This window comes from Cheilinus undulatus, linkage group 17, assembly GCF_018320785.1.
Source record: "Cheilinus undulatus linkage group 17, ASM1832078v1, whole genome shotgun sequence".
In the NCBI taxonomy this organism is placed as follows: Eukaryota; Metazoa; Chordata; class Actinopteri; order Labriformes; family Labridae; genus Cheilinus; species Cheilinus undulatus.
This window is the reverse complement of record NC_054881.1, coordinates 15,838,101-15,860,076: the sequence shown is the minus strand read 5'-3', so window position 1 is coordinate 15,860,076 and position 21,976 is coordinate 15,838,101. Positions and strand designations below refer to the sequence as shown.

General features: G+C 39.2%; 1 protein-coding gene and 1 long non-coding RNA gene across 2 annotated transcripts in view; one reads left to right on the top strand and one right to left on the bottom strand.

Moving 5' to 3' along the window:
- Positions 1-21,976, bottom strand: part of LOC121525440 — an 88,428-nt gene that overhangs the window by 954 nt on the left and 65,498 nt on the right. The window lies entirely within an intron of this gene.
- LOC121525439 (potassium/sodium hyperpolarization-activated cyclic nucleotide-gated channel 1) overlaps positions 1-21,976 on the top strand; it is a 143,738-nt gene that overhangs the window by 79,176 nt on the left and 42,586 nt on the right. Inside the window, exon 4 of the mRNA XM_041811441.1 lies at positions 16,596-16,814. Within this exon, the coding sequence (XP_041667375.1) occupies positions 16,596-16,814 (219 nt within the window). The remainder of the gene's footprint in view (positions 1-16,595; positions 16,815-21,976) is intronic.

Sequence of the window (21,976 nt, the reverse complement as noted above, 5' to 3'; positions counted from 1 at the left end):
GAAGTCTTTGGGCTAAGTTGTGATGTGGGATGTTTTGGATCCTGTCTTAATAGAAATTTAAATTTAAAAAATTAAAAACGTCCAACTTTATCATAGGCCCATGGCCCTATGATATAATATCACGTTTTGAAAACGTTTTTATCTCAATCCAAGAAAAAAATGAAAACAAAGGGGAAAAATTGAATAAAAGAAAAATAAGTAAAAACTGTAGGAAGGTTGGACATAAGGCGTACCAACTAAATGAATAATTCTTTCTGTAAGTGTGAGACTAATAAGACAAAGAGAAGCACGTCGTTCACTCTGAGACTCACCGCTGTGAGCACTCTCTGTTGCCAGCTTACAGTTTGTATCGGGTTCTGGCCTGATGACCCCTGTGCTGCCTCACTGATGCGTTCAAAGACTGTCGGGCCCTTCTGTGTCCTCCCATCGAGAACAGCTTGCAGTTTGATTATGTAATTGAGAAATGAATATTGTGCATCAAATTTTCCCCATGCATGGGACAGCTTGCTGAGTTACATGATTGATTTATTCAAACGCTCATTTACTGTTTGAATAAAAAAGACTCAAAACTGTAACTTTAACCAATCCCTTTGAATCCTGCACGTGCTACTTTGATAAATCAACACATAAATGCTGTAAACTTGATCAATTATTCAATTTTTGTATGTTCAACAACAATCCCTTACTGATTACATGTAATCAAAAATAACCTTTAGTTCATGATACCTCATCATGAGAAAGCATAATGAGGTTTATTGGACCCTAAATATCTTTGTGCAAGGTTTATATTTGTTAATGAAATTTATCATTGGTTTTTGCATCCTAAACTTCTTTTTTTTTTAATAATAGTGATATTTTGATGAAAAAAAAAATCATTTAGATGCTTGTTTAGGAAGACTCAGGTGCATTTCTTGACATAAAGTTTGCTGTAATCAGGAGCCCTTTTGAAAAGGTCACTAACAACATTCACCACAGGTACACCTACTGCATTATTCATACTGCCCTGCAACTTCATTGAACAACAAAAATCTTAAATTAAAGAGCCACTGCAAAATCACACATTTTAGCATGAGACAATACCAAAAACAGTGAGAGGATTTAGGGAAGGATTGATCAACAAGACTGAAACTGCTGCTTTGTTTATTCTGACCACTTAAAAGGATAATACCTCATGTCAGTAGGAAGACATTAGTCCCATCTAGCTCACTTGGCAAGAAATTTCATCCCAGTGGAGAGGGATGGTGTATGCTGTTTTTTTTCCAGGACATCCATGCAAACACTTCATTCCTGGTTAGAGTCAAATTATTCTCACTGCATTTGTCTGCCCCATGGCATGTGACAAATGACAACTTTCCACTTTTGATATTGCCTAAATGGATAAAAAAAAAGGCAAGAGAAAACTTAACTGATCTGTAGATGAACTCTAAAAAGTCATGCTTGAGCGTCTTATCTCATCCTTTGCTATTTCCAGCATATTAGAGAAGCTCTGCAAATGTGAAAGTGGTTTTATTCTGATTACATGCTTATGCAAGTATGCAGGGCTGTTTTGATACTAGATTTTCAGTTTATACCTGTTTGGATACCACAGTAATTTAAGAAAGTAAAATCCTGGCACCTAATACTGTGTTGTTGTTTTTTTTGTTTTGTTTTGTTTTTGCTTTTGAATTAAAAAATGCAAGCAAACTGATGCACACCGACTGAATTGAACAAAACTGTTGACAATAAAGTGGTACTGAGACACTGAAAGGAGCTGGCCTGCAATTTTGATGAATTCATTCCCTTTCTATCCTCCAGTCTAATGAAACAAAAGAGTTTTCAAAGTTTCCAACTTTTTAATAGTACTGATCATTAATATAACAACCAGACCTGATTGGATTGGTTTGGATTGGAAAATCTTGTTCCTGAGGAGCAATATGGTTTACAACAGAAAATGATAACATGATAAGAAATGAATTAATACAGTCAGTAGTAGTTTGAGGCATGTATGGCGCTAAGGATTTATCACAGGGCCACAACACAACAGATGTTGACCTTGTCCCTCGGCAGCCAAGGTCAAGCTTGATGGTATCTCTTTTGTCTGTGCCTTTTCACCCTTGGTAATCAACTGGAGAACGGCAGCAGTTTTTAGACCGTTGGGACATTAATAGCACGACCAGGGGCTCCTGGCAACCATACTACCTGCCCAGGACAGTATCCCAGGCTAGTGGTTCCTAAGAGGTGGCACCAAAGACTTCAGCTTGGTCTTCTCTGAGGTTTTCAAACTGGATTTTAACATTCTAAGTAAAATCTGATAATGTGCTTAATGAACAGTTTATACAATGCTCTTTTAGTGAGAAACACATGTGTAGGGTGCTATTCTTCAGGCTCTTTCAATGAAACAGTTTAATTGATCTTGAGTTTTGGCTACAGTATGTTGACAAGTTTTTTTTGGGTGGGGCACAGTTTGCCTTTGATACAAGTAGGAGGGGCCTTCAAGGAAAAATGGTCAGGAACCACTGCCCTAGGCCATACTTGTTCTTCACATCAACCCCTTACTGTGCCCTAAAGGTGTGGACATTGTCACGTTTTTCAACAGATTATTTTCCCATGACCCTTGTCAAATGCAAGGACATCAAGAGCATGACCGAGGTTGTGCCAGTCCTACTTCCTGCCTAATTGTGCCCTCAGGTGGCTTACCCACCACATCTACGCCTTAGTTCAGACTCATTTTTTGGCCCAAACATGCTTTAAAGTTCTGCACACTAGTACTGTACATGAAACAAGTAACTACCATGGATGTCATCATGATAAATTGGCTGGCTGTTAGTTACCTGCTACATCCACTGTGGCAGCTATTTTAGTCCAGCTCTTCTCTGTGTCAGTTAAATTATGGTATGTGTTAAAGGACATGTTGTATAAAAACTTGCTGTGTTGCCATAATCAAGAAGTTGATCCTCTTTTTCTGCGGCCATCTAACTTTCCTTCATGTTTAGTACCATTGCCATGGCTGTGTTTGTTGTGCTTCCTTTTTCTGTTAGCTTGTTTATTCAGTTCCACGTAACAATCTTTCTCAAACCTACTCTGCTGAACTCAGTGTCTGTCCACACAACAGGATTTCAGATTGTAAATACTGAGCATGTTTGATACTTGCATTTTCATATTGGAGTGGCTGCAGATGTCTTCCGACATCACACACCACGCATCACAAGAAAATCTAGCAAGATAATCTCCAGAACCGTCGGATATTCGGGCCTTTGCTGACTTAAGTCAGACAGGGGGAATCAGGGCAAAAACTGGCACAGTTATCTTGTTTGTAGCTGGCTTGAATCAGATCAGTTCATTTAGCCTCCATGTCAACAGTGAAGTTGGAATCTCAAATAGGAATGATTGAATGGGGTTGAAGAAATATAGCACATCTTTGTGGCTGTTCAAGGGTCTGCCTCTGTGTTTTACACCTCTTTGCTTTCATACCTCTCCGTTGACAGTGCAGTAACCAACACCTCTGGGTCCCACTCTACACTGGGACTACGGTGAATCATCGATCACCTCCTTGGTCACATAACCAGTAACATGTCGTGTCTGTTGGAGGCTTTATGTTGTGACTAATGAATTAAAATGTAGGCGAGTTGTTAGAGCAGCAGAGTCCAAGACTAATTATAGAAACTATAGTTGTTGTTGTGAACACTCAGACAATGGTGTGGGGTTAGATTGGTATTAATGCCAGCTGCATAATGAAGTCTGTGAACTCACTTTACTGCTCAGCTTGTAAACAAAGGCCGAGCTGCTGGAACATGAATATGCAGGATCTGATGTCACTTGTTTTGCTGCAGCCAGAGCTTAATTATATTTGGAGCAGTGGAGGAACTGAATACATCTGCTGTGTTAGCCATATTTATTAAAATCAGGAGGACTGTGGGAAAAAAAACCTAGAAACTGCATTTTGTGGAGAGAATGTGTTAATACTGCAATGAGTCACTCTTCCCAAAGGACAGAAAGGCTGCACAGCAAGACACAGCAACAGAATAACTCCGTCAATCCGAGAGATTTCTGCAGGTTTGACACAGTCTGAACATGCAGAGGAAAATACATGTTTGTGTCAGTGCTGTTTACTACTGTAGGTGGACAGAAAAGGTAGTGTTGTGCTGATAGCTACAATAACAACACGCCAGAGCAGCTGTGAGTCACTTAGTATGAGGAAAAATACAAACTCCATGAATAAAACTGGTACTTACACAGATGTTATTGCTGCAATATTCCTGCAATGATCGAGCAAATGAAAGTGACTGTAAATGCTGTGTTGCTGTGTTGCTGTGATGCATCTCAAAGACGTTTAACCAACTACAGGTTGAAATTCTTTCTCTGTATTTGCTGTTATTGTTCAGCATGTTAAAGGAAACATCATGCCACATAAACTGCTGCATAATGGTGTGCTTCCACCTAGCTGTCTGGTGTCTTTCAGCATCTTCCTTGCATTTCCACAGCCAACCATACCTTTACTTGGTATGCTGGGGAGTAAACAGGATGTACCCATCCTTTGTGATAAAAGCTGGAACATGTATTTGTTCCAGCTATCCAGCTATTGTCCAGCTTCCTCTGCACCTCCTCTTCGCCACTGATTCCTAGTAAGAATGCACCTCTGGGGTTGTGCATGGAGCAGTGCTGAATGCTAAAATTATTGCCAAAAAAACCCAAAAGCAGCCTTGAAATTACACTCTCAAAAACCATTGCAGTCATGGCTGTTAAATCCCTGCTGTGACACAGGAAGTGACAACTCTTGAGACCGATCAGCAGATTGCAAAGTTTAAACTTTTCATCTCTTTATCCATTATCTGTCCACCTTATTCCTAGCCCCCATGATATGTTGCCTGACTTCTAGGTATGACTTGCGGTTCCTTCTGACCAAGCAACATTTTTAGACATTAAAGACTTATATCTTGCAGTGTATATTAACATTTAGTTGAATGTTTGATTTTTTAAAAATGAAGCAGTATTTGCTAAACTAAAGATGAATGCAACCCATAATCATATACAACAGAGCCCCCAGGAATAAGGCGGGCATTGCTTGTCCAGTGTGGGACACTGGGGTTGAAGCCGATCCCAACACAGCAAAAACTGTAGTTGAGTTAAACATTGCAGAATTGATTTTAAAATGTTATTTTAACTCAAATCTGAATTAAGCGGTCTTCAATGTTTGAGTTATTTGACAGTGTTGATTCAACAGAGTTAGAAATGTCCTCATTTTTCTGTCAGATTGTTGTTCTTTTTGATGGTATATGTTTTGCATGATGAGTGAGGTTATCCACTGAGTTGCACTGTAGTATTCCGGAACAGTCTTGCTCTCAAGACCGGCCTTGAGACCACGTTTTGAATGGTCTTGGTCTTGGTCTTGTATTGGAGCATTTTTTACTCGGTCTTGTCTTGGTCTCGGACCACCACTGATATGCTATTTTTTGACACCATTAATGCTAAGATTTTTAAGCATTTTGTTACTGAATTTTGTGAAGGCTTGGCATATATTGTCCTTTTCAGTTGAACTGTTCCTGATTAAGCAATGTTGTAATTTGACTTAAAACAGCTTCTATTAGGTCAGTGACTGTTATGCTTCCTTGGAAATCCTTGCAAGTGCCGTATGTGTCAGACACCTGCAAAAATTTAGATCTTCACAAATCAGTCCATCTTATTTCTAGTCAGAAATGCCCCTTAACATTATTTGAGGCCCCATTCACCTGACAAATCTCAATAAACATGTTAAATTCAGATATGTAAATAATTCCAGACTTGTAAGAGGCTTTTTAATACATACAAAGATTTATTTATTTATTTATTTATAAGTTAAGATTTGAGATTTTTGCAATGTTGTGCTTTGAAAGCAGAGTTTCAAACACCTTGTTTTTTACTGTCAAATTTATATAAAAGTAAACTAAAATTAAAGAGAGAGTACCCTTTTCTGTTCCACCATGTGATGGTTTTTTAAATAGATTTTTATGTCCTTGGTCTCAGTCTAGTCTTGTCTTTTCTTGGTCTTGAGATCAATCAAAGAACTGACATATAGAGACATACTCACAGTCACTCACACTCATCCCAATTGGCAATTTAGGGTCACCAATTAATGTAGTTTGCATGTCTTTGGACTGTAAGAGGAACCTGTTGTACATAGAAAGAACCCATGCATGCACAGGGAGAATATAAAAACTCCACGCTTTGCTCACTCCACAAAAAGTGTTATTCTTTGCAGATGACTTCGTTGATTTATTATGAAACTGGGACTTGAAAGAATACTTGGTGAGTTAAATTTTGGACCCTTTTGCTGGTATCTGGTTGTATTAATAAGGACTTGACTTCTCATTGAAGATCACCAGTTTGACTAAAGGCAACACAGAGACAGAATTTTCTTTCACTTGAAACAGCTAAATAACTGAGGTGAATGATATTTTTCTCAGTATCTGCTCCCTTGAAAAATCTGTTCTGAAATATGCACCAAAATAGCATCTGTATCCTCTCTTTATGTAAACAATGATCAAATGCATGTCATATGGTGCTACGAGATGTGACATCAATCCCCAAACCCTATAGCACCCATACAACAGGAGGATTATATCATGGTCTCATCCAGTGCACTTATTCCCTGTTGGATGTGTTTATCTGTGCATCAAATGCACACATGCAGAAAAAAAAGCAAAAAGGTGCAGTGAGTCAGCTCAGCCTTTCTGTTTTCATCTGACAAAAACACATTTCTCTGTGTTCCCATGCATACAAATGTCAACACAAGCATTCTGCAGTGTTGCTCAATAACCATCTCAAGCACGCACCTTAAAAGTAAGCATGTGAAAGGACACCTAAGGCTCATGACCCCAAAAAAGGTATTTGTTCCAGTCACATGCTCGGGTGGGTTTGTTATCTGTGTGTGTTAAGAGATTATTCAGTGTTATTGTCATGATTCACTATAAAGTATGACATTTTATTCTCATTAAGATGCTGGATGATGAGGCAACAAACATGATGCTGGTGTTTAATTAATTTGGAAATGTATGAATGAATAAGATAGAAGTTTGTATTGGTTCTCCATGAGTTGTACTTTTTCAAAGACATTCAGCAGTTACGCCCCAGCATTTCTTCCCTGAGTGGGCAGGACCGTTACTTCTTCCCCATGTGGTGGCCAAGCAAATGATTGGAGAGTCAACATTTCACATGAAAAAGGCATGTATGTAACATTTTTGAGCCTCTGACGCCCCCAACAACAAGCTGAAAGAAGCACTGCGAAGAACAACACAACCAGAGGGAGTTTGACTTCTTTCTGTTTTTTGAAGTCCTTACTCAGTGATATACAGCACTTGCATAGGCTATATTGGATTTTTGTTTTATTCATATTCAGAATGTTGCATTAAAAGCCTGAATAGAAAAAAAAAAAAACACTTTTTAGTGGCAGATGAAACAATGCTTTATAGTTAAAACTGGGTGTTAACTCCAGAGTGTATAATGGAAGCAGAGAACAGCACTTAGTCTCATGGTGGTTTCACACTGGAGCCAGGCTTGGATTTGAGAACACGTTTCCCCAAAATCTGGTTCATTTGATCAGCGCGAACAGAAATGTATTTGACTCAAGCAAAAAGGGATATTGGTATTGGCAGATATTGGTGTGAAAAGATGGTCAATGTGAAATATTCTGCCAGTATTCACAAATGACATATCTGCTGTAAATATGGGCCTATATCTTGTTTTTATTATTGGCCTTAATTGGTTTTAAATGCTGGCCTATATCAGTGTAAATCTGGCCCTCTGTTGGCTGTAGATATCAGCCTGTATCTTCTATACATACCAGCCTAAATTGGCTTTAAATACCAGCATGTATCAGCTGTAAATATTGGACTATATCGATGTAAATATTGGTAAATGTCAAATGTAAATATTGGCCTAAATTGGTTTGAAATGCGGGCCTATATCCGCTGTAAATAAGGGCCTATGTTAAGTGTAAATATGGGCCTATACCAGCTGTAAATATCAGCCTGTATCTGCAGTAAATATCGGCTTATTTTAACAGTAAATCTCATCTTGTTTCTACTATAAATATAGGCCTATATAGGCTCTAAATATTGGCCTATATCAGCTGTGATTGATGGCCCATATTGGCTTTAAATATTGCCCTATATCAGCTTTTATTATTGGCTTTAATTGGCTTTAAATGATGGCCTATATCATCTTTAAATATTGGCCTGTATCATGTAAATATGGTCAAATATTATCTGTAAATATTGGCCTATATCAGCTCTAAATACCAGCCTATAACAGCTCTACATATGGGCCTATTTTAGCTGTAAATATTGGTCTATATTAATGCAAATTTTGGTCATGTCAGCTGTAAAAATTGCCTTTACAAGATCTAAATTTCCAGTCCATGTCAGCTGTAAATATGGGCCTATATAAATACTAACAAGGGCCTATGTCAGTTGTTAATATGGCCCTATATCAGCTGTAAATATTGACCTATATCTGCTGTAAACATCAGCCTATATTGCCTTTCAATACGGGCTTATTTCAGCTCTAAACACTGGCCAATATTGGCTTTAAATTTTTTCTATATCAGCTGTTAATATCACCTTTTCTATGCTGTAAACATCAGCCTATGTTGGCTGCAAATTTCAGCCTGTATCTGCTGTCAATATCACCCTACATCAGCTATAAATACCGGTTTAGATATAGGCTATATTGGCTTTAGATATTGGTTTATATCAACTGTAATCAGCCTAAAGGGCATGTAAATATCAGCCTGTACCAGCTGTAATTATTGGTTGGATGCATGATCTGCCATTTTAAGCAGGATCAACAGACCTACATCAGCCAAAGTATTTTTCTTTGTGAATTCTCATTCCTTCAACTGTAAAATGTGTTTTAGGGACCAAAGTATTATGTCTGATCTACATTTATATATCGATACTGTTACTGATATTGATACCACATCAATTAAAACACAATTCAGAATATCCATAGTTTTTCTATGGCCTCTGTAAATGTTACTGCCATCCTTTATCAAGACTGTTTTAATCATGCAGCCCTGACTACAAACATTTGAAACAGTTCCTTCACTGAAGCTCTGTTTCTTGTTTGCTCTTTCAGAAAAAACCAAACACTGAACTTGATTCATTATCAAAGTCAGCAAATATAATTATCACTTTTTTTTTTCAGAGATAAGTCTGTGAGTCATCCAGGGCACATGATCAGATGTAAATTCACTTATTTAATCCCAATTGATGGACAGCATGATGATGAGCTGAAAGTAGACCATCATGACAAAATAGAAGTGATGAGATGTGCCTTGTTGCAGTGTGGCATGTAACAGGAACTATGTCAGCCAGCAGGAGAAAACAAAATGTTTTTTCTCTTTTGTTTCTGGAGGTTTTACATTTCTTTCATTAGCTATTCTGTTTTGGGTGAGATAGGTGTTGTGCATGGAGCGCTCCCTCAGCATTTCCCACTCACAGGAGGTGAAACAACTCGACAAGTCAGCGGCTCAGCTGTGGTTTTTAGCCTGTACCAAAGAGCTGTCACTTCTGCCTCCGGTTAGAACTTAGCCGGTTTCACACATGAAGGCTTGATGGGCCTGTGAGGCTGCTCAATGACGATTTTGCTTGTCTCTGGGCAAAAAGGCGGTCGTTTGACATCTACTGTATTAATGAGGAGAGTAAATCCTGCTCTGACACTGAGACGAGACTAACCCGGATGCTGAGACCAACAAAAAGGAGAAGAGACAAGACAGATGTCACATTTTAACACCTTCTGTATGGAGGTCATGCATCCATACTTTTTATCTTACTCTGTTGTTATTGTCATAACAAGAGCACTTAATGGGTAATGGGATAAATGTCTGTCTACAGTAAATCATATCCATGGAAGGTGATTTCTGATTGCATGGTGAAGGGTTAAAAGGCCTTTTCGATATCTAAAATATTTGCTCTAAGATCTTACATGGCTGAAGGGTGAAGGACAAGCAATAGTGATATGAAGACAATCCAAAGTTTGTTCCGTTTTTTTTACGTCTCAATCACATTAAAATTTGTCCTGATTTTATCACTGTCAATTTTGGGAGTGCAACTGAAATTGCTGGACACAGTGGGAGTGAGTATCATATTCTGTTTAATGGCTGATGAGAGCTTTGAGTAAAACATTTTGACCCCTGGAACATACTGTAGCATATATTGGTGGCACAAGGACCTTGTTATAACCTATCACTGTTTATGTAAATATAAGGTTTATTTTGGGGCTTGTTGTCTTTATTAGAGAGAGAAAGGTTTGTGGAAAGAGCCAGAAACAGGGATGAGGAGTGAAACACGGTGAAAGAACCACAGGCCAGACTTGAGCATGGGCCATGCATGCATGGGAAGCAACCTAACCACTAGGCCATCTGCACCAAAATACAGTCCTTTTCGCTGACAGATATCATTGAAAGCAAAACTTCATGTTTGATTTATTCTATAGATAGTGTTGAGATCTTTGGGGCATCTGTGCCGTGAACCTATTGGTGTATTAATTATAAAGGATGGCTGGTATAAGATGGCTAGAAGGGCTGAGCCCTTCCTTTCTCATACAGTAAAGATGAGAAAACTTGTCTTCATATAACCTATAATAGAGTGGCTTTAATTTTGTTAGAGCCCAGAGTCACAACCAAGCTTAATAGTTAAGAGAAAAGTGCACGAATCCAAAAAAGCTTGTTTTTAAATCCAAAGCTGTTCACCTTCTTCTATAGTGTTTTGAATGGCAGGTGCCATGGCTGCCCTTTTTTTCATAATAATTTGGGTTAATATGGCTAAACTCACAGGCACAGGTGGTTTACTCCAGTGAAAATAAAAAAGTATTTAATACAAAGTTTATTGTATGGAGAGCAACTGAGGAGTTGTACAGTCATAACAACAAGAGAACAGTTTTTCAACCAGGTTGTTCAGGTAAGGTCACTCTTCTTAAATAGTAAAGTAAAATACACAGCAAAATTGACTGTATAGAGCAGGGGTGTCCAAACTTTTTCCACAGAGGGCCACATACAGAAATATGTTAGGAGGGTGGGGCCACTTTCATGTTCCTCGCCATGAGGATTTTAAAGTTAGTAAGACTAATACAACGTAAGTTAATACATGCTTAGCGATTGAGTATGCTTAAATGGCTGGTTAATGGCTGACAGGGACAGTCATTTTCAAAATTTAAACAGTTAAGCAATAATTACTGTAGACCAGGCAACAGCTTAACAGAACTTAACACATAAAAAATTTCCAAGCACTCTGCCCAAGGGCATGATGGGGGATTTGAAATTACAGTGGATAGAGTGTAGATCAGTTGAGTTGAACTAAATCAAAACAAGTTTTTTTCTATATGGACTGTATGGTTGTTGTATCAGAAAGTTCCAGCATGCAGATTTGACATTGTCATCTGCAGCCATTTATCTCACACCAGAGTACACACAGTATGCTCATATACCTAATGCTACTAAATGAACCAATCACAGGGCTTTTGGTCTGCATGAGGCTGTATTTTTGTGGAGGTGCATGTCAGACTAGGTGTGTAGACTTCAGCACAAATTCATGATAGGAGTGTGCCACTGCATAAGTTGACCATCCCCAAGAAATATGCACTGACCTTCACTGTTAAAAACTCACTCCTTACATTACTGCAGTCTTAAGAGTAAATATACTGTCAGAAACTATAGTTGGTCACGTAATAACTTATATAACTATGCTATTGATATACAGGAGGAGTCAAGGGGCTGATCCTGACTGGCAGAATTAAAGTCCAGCCTGGCAGCATTTCTTCTTGTTTCCCAGTCGGCAGCGACTTTTCCACACAACTCAGTCTGATGACACAACAATGAACTGGCTTCTCATAAACCCAGCTGGACACATTATTAGATAACAGCAGCCTTATGAACTTAACTCTCAGCCATTGTGTAGTTAAAGGAACATGATCCAATGTCACTTTGCGAGCAGAACACATGTTGTGAACGGTAAAAGGAAACGACTCCCAGCCAGTGCAAATCACATCCTCGGATCTTAACAAAGAGCTGTTCAAAGGAGTCCTTCGTGACAGATGTTCTTTATTTACAACTAGGAAGCTTGTTCGAAGTTCAAGCTGATATGTAACAAGTCTGTCATCCTTTCCTCTCAGCCTTGTATTTCTGCTCCTCTGTCTCCAGCATACTAAGTCCTGTTACAACACTTATGAAAACCAAACCTCTGACAGAGATGACAGAACAATCCAGGCCATCCCCCCTCCTTTATCGGCACCCCATGCTGTGAAGGAGGGTTTTAAGGAAAACAGGGCCCCAGACTTTGGTAAATAATGCAAGTTTGAGCACTTCAAGTCTGAGCTGTTTTCCATCCCTCAGGCTGGGGGAGAGCAGAAAGGCTTTGAGTGAGCTGAACACAGACATTGAAAAAAAAAAACAGGTAGAAAGTTCAGCTGCTCAGTGCAGGCACTCAGTTCTGAGGCATTCGCCAAATTCACACAGCAGCCATTTTCCTCAGACATCACATAGAAGACATAAATACTGCTATAGTCCTACAAATCCCACAGCAGCATCTTAAAAGGCAAAGGACAGAGAGAATCTGAGGGTACACATGACTATACGTCCATAAGAATTCAACCACCTCTAAGCTAGCAGTAGTGTTATATAATAATAATAACAGCTAGCTTACATTTGTGTCAGCTGGTTAAGCTAGTTCAGTCAGGAACACTCATCATACATTTAACCATTTTATTTGTTTTACTTGGTGGAAGCAGCATGCTTTGACTTTCCAGGGAGCATATGGCTAGAAACCCCCATATGAATAGAAACATTAATAACTATGTGTATTGAATACTATTAAATTAGTCCCAAAGAAATTATGAATCCGAATAACCCTATGCAACAAGCTTTATGCTATAAAGGAGGAGGCTGGGGTGGAGGAGGTTAAGCTTTGCCAGCAGCAGAAGTGTAGTGCATCAGCATTAATGAGAAAGTGATTCATGTTAAAACAAACTGCTAAGTTGAGAGACAGAGGTGTGATTTGCTGTGGAAGCTGGGAGACGATAATTAGGATCAGCTGGCCCTCAGCAAATAGGTCAATAGGATTATGAGCCAGGACTTAAATGATGCCCCACACCTGGGATGCTATCCTCAAAAAATTGCCAGACAGCAAAAGGGGCTTCGTCAGGACAAACAAACTTGCATAAGATCAGCTGATAAGACTCACCTGTGAGTTAGAAAACAGAAAAAAAGCGTATCTTTATGTAAGTTCACTAATCGTTCACTAATAAGTAGGGGGAAGCCTTTCCCTGTGAATATAAAACAAAAAAAAAAAAGAAGAAGCCAAAAAACTGCAGTTCTTTAAGTGTCCACTTGAGGCTGGCTTCAAAAGCCAAGGAATGCTCATTCACATCTATGTTAAAGCTCCTATTTTCACAGCAGACATTAGCATGTTTACAGCCTGGTAAAATAACTACTTTTGCTCACAAGAGGTGATATTTCAGACTTATCTGTTGTTTTTATTACGGCTGAGGCCAGTCTGATTGACAAGAGAACAGCTGTTTGCAAGGGAGCTTAAGACCCACCTGACCGCCGACTTTTTGCCTGTTGTCAGAATAAATGTCAGTTAAGTGGAGAAAGCATTTCCAATATGGGGACTGCCACCATTTAACTTTAAAACACCACTTGAGAAACCAATAAGATGTTGTCCATGTTCTATACAGTCTATTAAGTCTTTTAAGGCAGATGATTGCTGGTATCTAATACTAGTTATTGACTTATTAATAAAATAAGAATATATGTTGATACTAACTTTGAATAAGGCCTGTTTTCACTCCAGATCAGCCATTCTTAACAGCCTTCTGGCATTGACAGATGTGCCTTTAAAGTGCTTCAAATCATTCAAGAGTTACCATGATTTACAGATTATTAAGTCTCCTAGTCTCATTAATTGTCTCATGTGCCCTTTCCTGACATCACATCAGCATGGAGGTCAGTGAATGTAAAAGCATACAGTAGATCAGCAGGTGTGCCAAAATCCATCAGTGTAATTTTAAGCTCTACACCAACTTTATATAAAGATAAAGGCATTCTAATTGTTAAGAGATTATATAAGAGATTTATTTAGTTCTGTAACTAAATTAACAGTCATAGGAATGTAGAATGCTTTCATCAGTACATTTTGTTTGGGGTGACTCAAAATTTTAAAGGGTGCCTTGACAGCAAAAAGGTTGAGAAATGCTACTCCAGATTTTCCCATTCCATTGTTATTTTATTTGCTTATCCACAGGGTTCTGACATTGTAAAACAGTGAAATTACCTGCTTCTTTGTGATTGCATCATGGCACACATTTTAGCATTACAACAGAATTTGAGCTGCCCTTTCTCACTAAGTATGATGTCAGCAAAGATGACTGCTGTGTAAACATTGTGAATGAATACTATTCTGTTTGAGCGCGTGGTAGAGGTTCTGGACTCTCTGATTAGAGCTTTGTCACAGCTCGGAAGTGGAGGTGGGAAAGGTGTTAACTGCTAGCTAATGTAATGTTAGTGGAAGTGGTCAGAGTATGCTTTTTCTGTTGTCTTTCCTGGTACTTAGATGCTAGGCTGCCCATAAGAGGGGGAAAGGGTAAAGCCTTCTGAGGCCTAGAATCATGGCTGGGTTCATTGGGGCCATCATGATCCACCCTTCATTTAACAGCCCAATTACTCTCTTTTACTTAAACAAGACTATGCTAAAACCTAGTATATGGCTGACCGCACCTATCTGGGATGTCTGTTGAAATGCCTGACTGGCAGAGTGATTTTGTCATTATTGTTATTTTTTTGTAAGCCAAATTTATTGTTGCAACTTTAATGTATAGCTACATGCTGTCCTCTTTCTCTGTCTCTCCTCTTAATAAAGCTCTTCTCTGTGTACATATGAAACACTACAGAGACATGTGTCAGACTTCACTGAGACAGTGTCACTGGAGATTAAACGTTTGTTTTTTGTCAGATATAAGTCTTTAATGGTAGTAAGTTTATACCAACAATAAAACACTAACTGTTAATGAACTGTTTATTCTAAAATAAAATAAAAACTGCAGCACATTCCATGAACAGTTGTAATTCTCCTCAGACAGGTATTTAAGGGTCTTTATATGTGTAAAATTAAGCTGAATTTCTACTTTAGTGTTCCTTAATGTTTTTTAATATCCATTATTTTAAATAAACATCAAATTTATCATATTCCCTGCAAATAAAGACATGCCAAACATTTAAATTGCGTTCTCTTAACAATGCAAATGTGAAGATTTTAACATTTATTTGTTCCCCATAATCATATAGTATCAATGGAATATTTACCAATTTTTTTTTTATATTTTTAACATAGTGCACACCCCTGACTCATGCGGGTGACAAAGAGACACAAAGCTGGAGCACAAACACACAGCGCTGATGTGCTGGTCCTCCACGGTCAGAGAGGAGTTTTAAGAGGAGAAAGTTCTGCTGTTTATCCTCCAGTATTCTGAAAATTTTCCCTCAACAGATAAAAGCCTTGAGTCTACACTACCAACATGTTAGCGTGTGTTTCAGTGTAGGTGTGGGCGTGAGCGTTGTGTTTCTGTGTGTCCCTCTTATGCAGCATGAAAGCAGGCGAGAATGAGAAGAGAGCAGCTGACGCTGCTGTGTAAATGACGCACGAACGGTCAAAGAGAAAGGGGCGATAGGACAAAGAGTGAAAGGGGGACAGGAGATCATGATGGAAAATTTAAAAACCGAAGATTGTGCATGAGTCTAAAATCACGAGTCCGAATCAAGTATAAGAACAGCAGTCCAGTTTCAGAGTAAACAGCAGCGGTCCTACAGCAACATCCAAGCTAACAGCTAACGCTGGAAAATATGGACAAGCCCACCGCCATGATCGGAAAGCCATGCCGTAACAGACTGGGAGTAGAGTGAGAACATTTTTTTCCTGTCACAGAAAGCTTCCAGTGTTGCTCTCTGCACTTGTTTGTATGAGACACAATGTCTGGTTCAGACAAAAGCGCCGCTTCGGCTCAGTCCCAGGTAATGACAGGTCTGCTAGAGTCGTTAGCTGGGACACAACAACTCATTAGCTGTTTACAACAACTAACCCATTCCCCGCAACTATCACATAGTCATGCCAAAGAATCTTCTCCTTAAACTGGTATGAACTGTTATTTTGGTGATATAATACCCAAGAGGAAGACGCTAGCCAGGGGGCTAGTGTTGGCAATGCTAATCCAAGGTACAGATGTCAATATTATTAACTGACATCCGAGGAAGGCTCATTTACTTGGCTTTCAGGAGCCCTGCCATTCCTGTGGCAGGCCTATCAATATGTAATCAAATATATACTTTCACTTTGAAACATGGCCCAATTTTCCTCCTTTTTCCTGTTCCTGGTCTTCAAGTTTCTGTTTAATCAGGGAGTGTTAAAATGAAAATGACTTTTGAGATTCTCTCCAACTTTTACTGACATCCTGTAACTCAGCAGTTGAACAATGTACCAGCATTGTGTGACTTCAGAGAATAATGACTACTTTCTAACTGTGGTGGATGAACTGTGGTAGATTTGCCTTGCAGTAACTCTCCCCAACCCTTTGCTGTCTCTCCGTCCTTACAGAACGTCTCCTGGGGTAAGCAGTACTCCTACGCCCTCTTCAAAGCCATGAGCCACATGCTGTGCATCGGGTATGGTGCCCGGGCGCCCGTCAGCATGTCCGACCTGTGGATCACCATGCTGAGTATGATCGTAGGGGCTACATGCTACGCCATGTTTGTTGGACATGCTACAGCACTCATCCAGTCACTGGACTCTTCACGAAGGCAATACCAAGAAAAGGTAAGAACTAAACAGAGGTAAACATTACAGCAGAACAATGCTGGAATTTCAATTAAAGCTCCTGTGCGGTACTTTCTAGATGTCTTGATTTGACAATAGTAGTAACATTACAGTGACAGTCAATCCTGCTGCTGCTCGCCGCCTTTGCTTTTGCAGGTTTTATCCAGTCATCATTTTTTATTTTAGCCTGTTTCAAAACTCACAAGAGCTTTACATAACAATACACAAAAAAGGGAACAGCATGCTAAGAACTACTGATCATCTATGCGTTGTTTAAGGCGAGTAAGTACCACTGAAATGGTCTTATAGTATTATTGTAAGGGGTTTTGCTCTTTACATCTGCATAAAATCCTGCTCATGAAGCTAGAATTAAATAAATTAGGTGATTTTACATTGGCCCTGTGGACCAGAGTGTTGAGCTTCACAAATCGCAATATCCGGGGCGAGGACGAGGAAAGAGGATTTTCTATCCCCAAGCAGATCATACAAGGCCAACAGGGTGAAAAGGTCTTTGACATGACCGGCCACCTCATTGTCTGAATGCTGCCAGAGAACACATTTGATTCTTTACTTTCAATTCGGCCCCTATTACATCACTTTTATTTTTGTTGCATGAAGGGTGATTATCCAGCGCTTCAGCCGAGCCACCATCTGTGATCTCCGCTGAGGGGGCCTGGGCGATTCCCAGAACACAAGGCCACGACTGATGCTCTCTGCTTGCACGCAAGAGCCCCATTTCAACTCCAAAACTTTTCCTGTGCTTATGCTGCAGATTTCCACGTGCATAGAGCATTTCAATGTAGGGGGATTACAGCTCTCTACGGTATGTTTGTACCATAGAGAGCTTTAGGAACGATATGATCTACTTAAGGAGATACTGTAGTTACTGTATGATAAAGATAAAGACCTGATCTTTAACCCATGTGATTACAGAGATGATGTAAGCTTAGATTCATCTACCATTAATATAGAATATACGAATACAAATGGGAAAACCAATTTATTGTAGGCCATTTCAGGACATGGGGTCGAAAGAAAGAATGAAAGCATATTTTGTATTAGTGTGGTTTTCAAGTTGCAATCATAAAAATCCCCATTTGAGTGAGCATACTGCTTTAAGAGCTAAAACTACCAGGAAGTAAGAATCACTTTTATTAATCAATAAATGCCTTATTTGAGGCCATTCCTAGAAATATCTTTGGCTTTTTGGCTTTAGAAATAGATGATTTGAACAGGAATTAAGAATATTTTTGTAGGTCAACCTTGGAATTAAATTGACCAAATAAACAATTAAAAAAAGAACAAGCAAAACAGAGCTGTGAATTAATGTGATGACCTTTTTATTTTCCTAAATTGGTCAAAAACATCATCACAGAAGTAAAAACAGCTCAACAACCAGTGAATATTGAAATTTTTAATTTGCTCTAAAGACAACTATTCTATCAGTTTACATTTCAGCTGTATGACACAATAAATAATAATAAGTTATTCATTATATTAGCTGCAACCCGTCTTATATGTGTGTGCTAATACAGAGACACCAACACACACTCAGGTAGGCTCGGATTGACACACAAAGCACACATCAGTTATCCTTCAGAAGGTTGCAGCCATAATTCTTATCAGGGAATCGGCAGAGTCACCTTGGCTGTGACTATACCAGGACATGTTAAAATACCAGTTCATTAATTTACACTTGCACATAAAAGCATTTAGCCATTATCAATTCATTCTAAACCAATGGCCTGACCTTGTCAGATCCCCTCATGGTCAAAGCAATCCAGGGAAACAACCCTTGGTGTGCTTTTGGTGCAGTGTTGCAGTGTCTTGTTTTAAAAGTGAAGGCTTGAACCCCCATTCTCTGTAATAGCTGGCAAGGGGCCAGACACACCCCAGACACTCCTTTTTATTTGCTTCTTTATATGCAATTCACTGAAGATTTCGGCCTTGCAGATGTAAATACCCTTGGCTTATTAAAAAAATAGGTTGTAATGGCTGGCACATATATATGGGTGTCATCTGCAAAACAATTAAAAGTTGTGCCATAAATCTTAATAAGGGAAAGTTAAAACAGAAGAGGTGCCAGAACAGAGCCTTGAAGAAATGGCCCAAGGTAATGAGGAGAATGATGCATTTCTCAATAAGCTGTTTGGGGGCTTTAATTCTCTCAAAGCCTGGTTTCAGTGATTAAAATATATTGGGATGTGCAAGGCACATACATCTGGGTGTCATCTGCAAAATGATGAAAGATGTGGGATGTTTCTTAATGAGATAAAGTAAAAAACAGAAAAGGCACAAGATGGGGGGCTTGGGGAACCCCAAAAGTAACGAGGCCTAAGGAGGAGGATGTATTCCTCAAGCTCACGTCAAAATTTCTGTTTTACAGGTAAGATCTGAACAGATTTAGAGCTTACGACTACATCTCAACCTGCCCTTTAAATCTGTTTATAAGCAGGTTGTGGCTGAGCGGCTATGTCAACAGCACTGGAATCTTAAAGTATTACAACTGCTCAAATCTCAAGGTTTCCTGTTTAAAATGAATCATAACAAATTACAAAAATGTGCTGTAATTCTCTCTTTTACCTGGTTTCAGTGTTTAAAATACTGAATTTATGCTTTTAAATAAATTAATTTGTTGATTAATGACATGTTACAGAATTGGAGATTGGTCAAAAAATTACTAAAATGTCAGAATATATCTTGTTTTTTTAATAAGGGGCTGAACCTCTGAATGTTAAAAATGTTTATTATAGAGGATGCTGGGGCAAACAGCATGAAAGACCTCTTTCTTTCTGGGAGTGAAAGGGAATATAATCAAATAAGCATACTGTGAGTGAGAGAGTAGGAACACAGTTGATCAAACTGGAAGAGTTTATGTGTTTATAGGCCATTTTTTAAAATTAAAATATCAATATTTTGTCAAAACCCCTATTAGGACAGAAGATGCCAATGTGGTGAGACAGAGCATGCCAAGGATCCATAAAAAACTAAAGGCTAAAAAATCCCGTTGCAAAACATGAGTAGAATCACTTGCATGGGTATTTATTTCCCAGCATGAGGCTGATTTTTTCATGAATTTCATTAACTTTAACCCAAAATATAATTTTATGATTGATCAGACCCACAGATGTCACAGCACACTCCACTGAAAAAAAAAAAAAAAATTAATGACAGCAGGCCACCAAAAGCAAACAAGTTAGCCATTGAAAGTTGCTTTAGTGACATGTGTCGTGCTCAGTATGTATGTACATCTGCTTCCCAGCTAATCTGCTTAATCTACATCCCACTCCAGCCCCTCAGCATCCCTCCAGACATTGAAGTGACAGCTCTGAGGCTGTGAATGCCATGTTCATGGTAACAGAGCTGCAGTGTGGAGCCAGATCCAGCGAGGGCTGATTTGCTGCGTGGCTGTGCATATGAGTGGAGCAGCAGGGACGAGTTCAGGGCGCTCAGTTGTTACATCTATCACTGCCACAGCTGGGGGGGGGGCGACATGGACACAGAGATAGATGCAGGTGTGAGGTTAGAGGTTAGCTTGGGACAGGAGGTGTTTATGATGACAAGGACAGAAGATGAGGAAGGAAGAGGAAGAATGATGGAAGCAATCATTCTTGTCAATAGCTTCTCCTTTCACAGCAAACACCCTGTCCTCAGCTGACTGACTGGTTATTTTATATTCTCATGCCATGTTTAGTTAAGAATTGAATTAAAAAACACTAAAAGAATATAACATGGAAAAACTAAGAGATAAAAGATGAAGAGAGGAATCAGAAGAATTGTGGGAGGGGGTTAGGGAGGGATGATGTAAAGCATGCATAATCTGTAGACATGCCTGCTGTGATGCCCTGGTGCTGAATCACTGTAAGCCAGCATACAGCTGTGTGTCATCCAGCAACTATAAAGCTGTCCTTATCTCTTATACAGGGCTTAGACAGTAATGTCAAACCCTCTTGACTACTCTGTGCTGGTTTACTGCACTGGTTAAAATGGGATTCAAGATATAGGGGAATTTATGTCAGGTGCAAACTGAGTGGCATACTAGTAGCTTGAATGTGCAGCCATCAATGTTAGACATACTCCTGAACACAGTCCACTGCGGTCTAAATAAAATGTCTGTGCCGTGCTTTGGTCAAACATAATGTGTATCTAGCAGCAGAGGAGGTTTTTTTGATCCTGTATAAACCAGCTCTTATCAGCTGTGGTATGCCACCTGGTATGCCACTTGGACTGTTTGACATATCCATTGTTTGGGATGTATTTCACATCCATCTGCAACTGCTCACAGACGGTGTTTGGGAAGGGCTGCCACATTCATTAAGGGCCAATCAGAGCAACAAAACATAACATAGTAGGCGCTACCAAGAAATAAACTACATGGTGCAAGTTTGACAGGCAGCCATTGGACATGTTTTTTCACCGTCAGTGGAGCCAGTTAGTAAACCTACTCTTGCCAGAGTCAGTCAGGAGAAGAGCAAAAACATCTTTCCCACCAAGAGAAGCTACAGCCTTGGCCTCCTCAAACAGTGCTGATTGGTCTGGTTGTTCTATGAGCTTAAAGCTTTGTGCCTGATGATCAACATAGACTCTTGCCTTTTTTTGTTGTTTTGAAGATTTATTTTTGGGCTTTTTGAGGCTTTATTTATAAAGGAGGACAGTGGATTGAATCCAAAATAGTGTGGGTGGCTGGGGTGGGGGGTGACATCCGGGAAAGGAGCCACATGCTGGACTTGAACCCAGCCCCAAATCTTGCCAGTCTATCTGCTTTGCAAGATTAGCAAACACCACAACTTTGCCAAAGACACACTGTCATTGCAACTTCTAAAAAATATTTATAAAATCTGCTTTTTAGAATACAATCTTAAAATATTATTTCAATCTGTCCATGTCTTTTCTCTTTCAGTACTTCTTCCAATCGTAGATATATTTAATTAGAATCTACCACATTCTGCCCTAAGCCTACATAAAAAAATACATTTGCAGGTAATTATATTGTTTGCAGATAACAAAGAGTCCCTCAGGGCAAATTATAACAACAAGAATCCAGAAAAATGTCATTTTTGAACCAATAGTTCAGCCTGACTATCTCTAGAGAGAGAAAGAATGAGAGACCCAAAGAGAGGGTAAATGGTTATGAATGGAGTCAGCATGTGGTCAGCATTGAT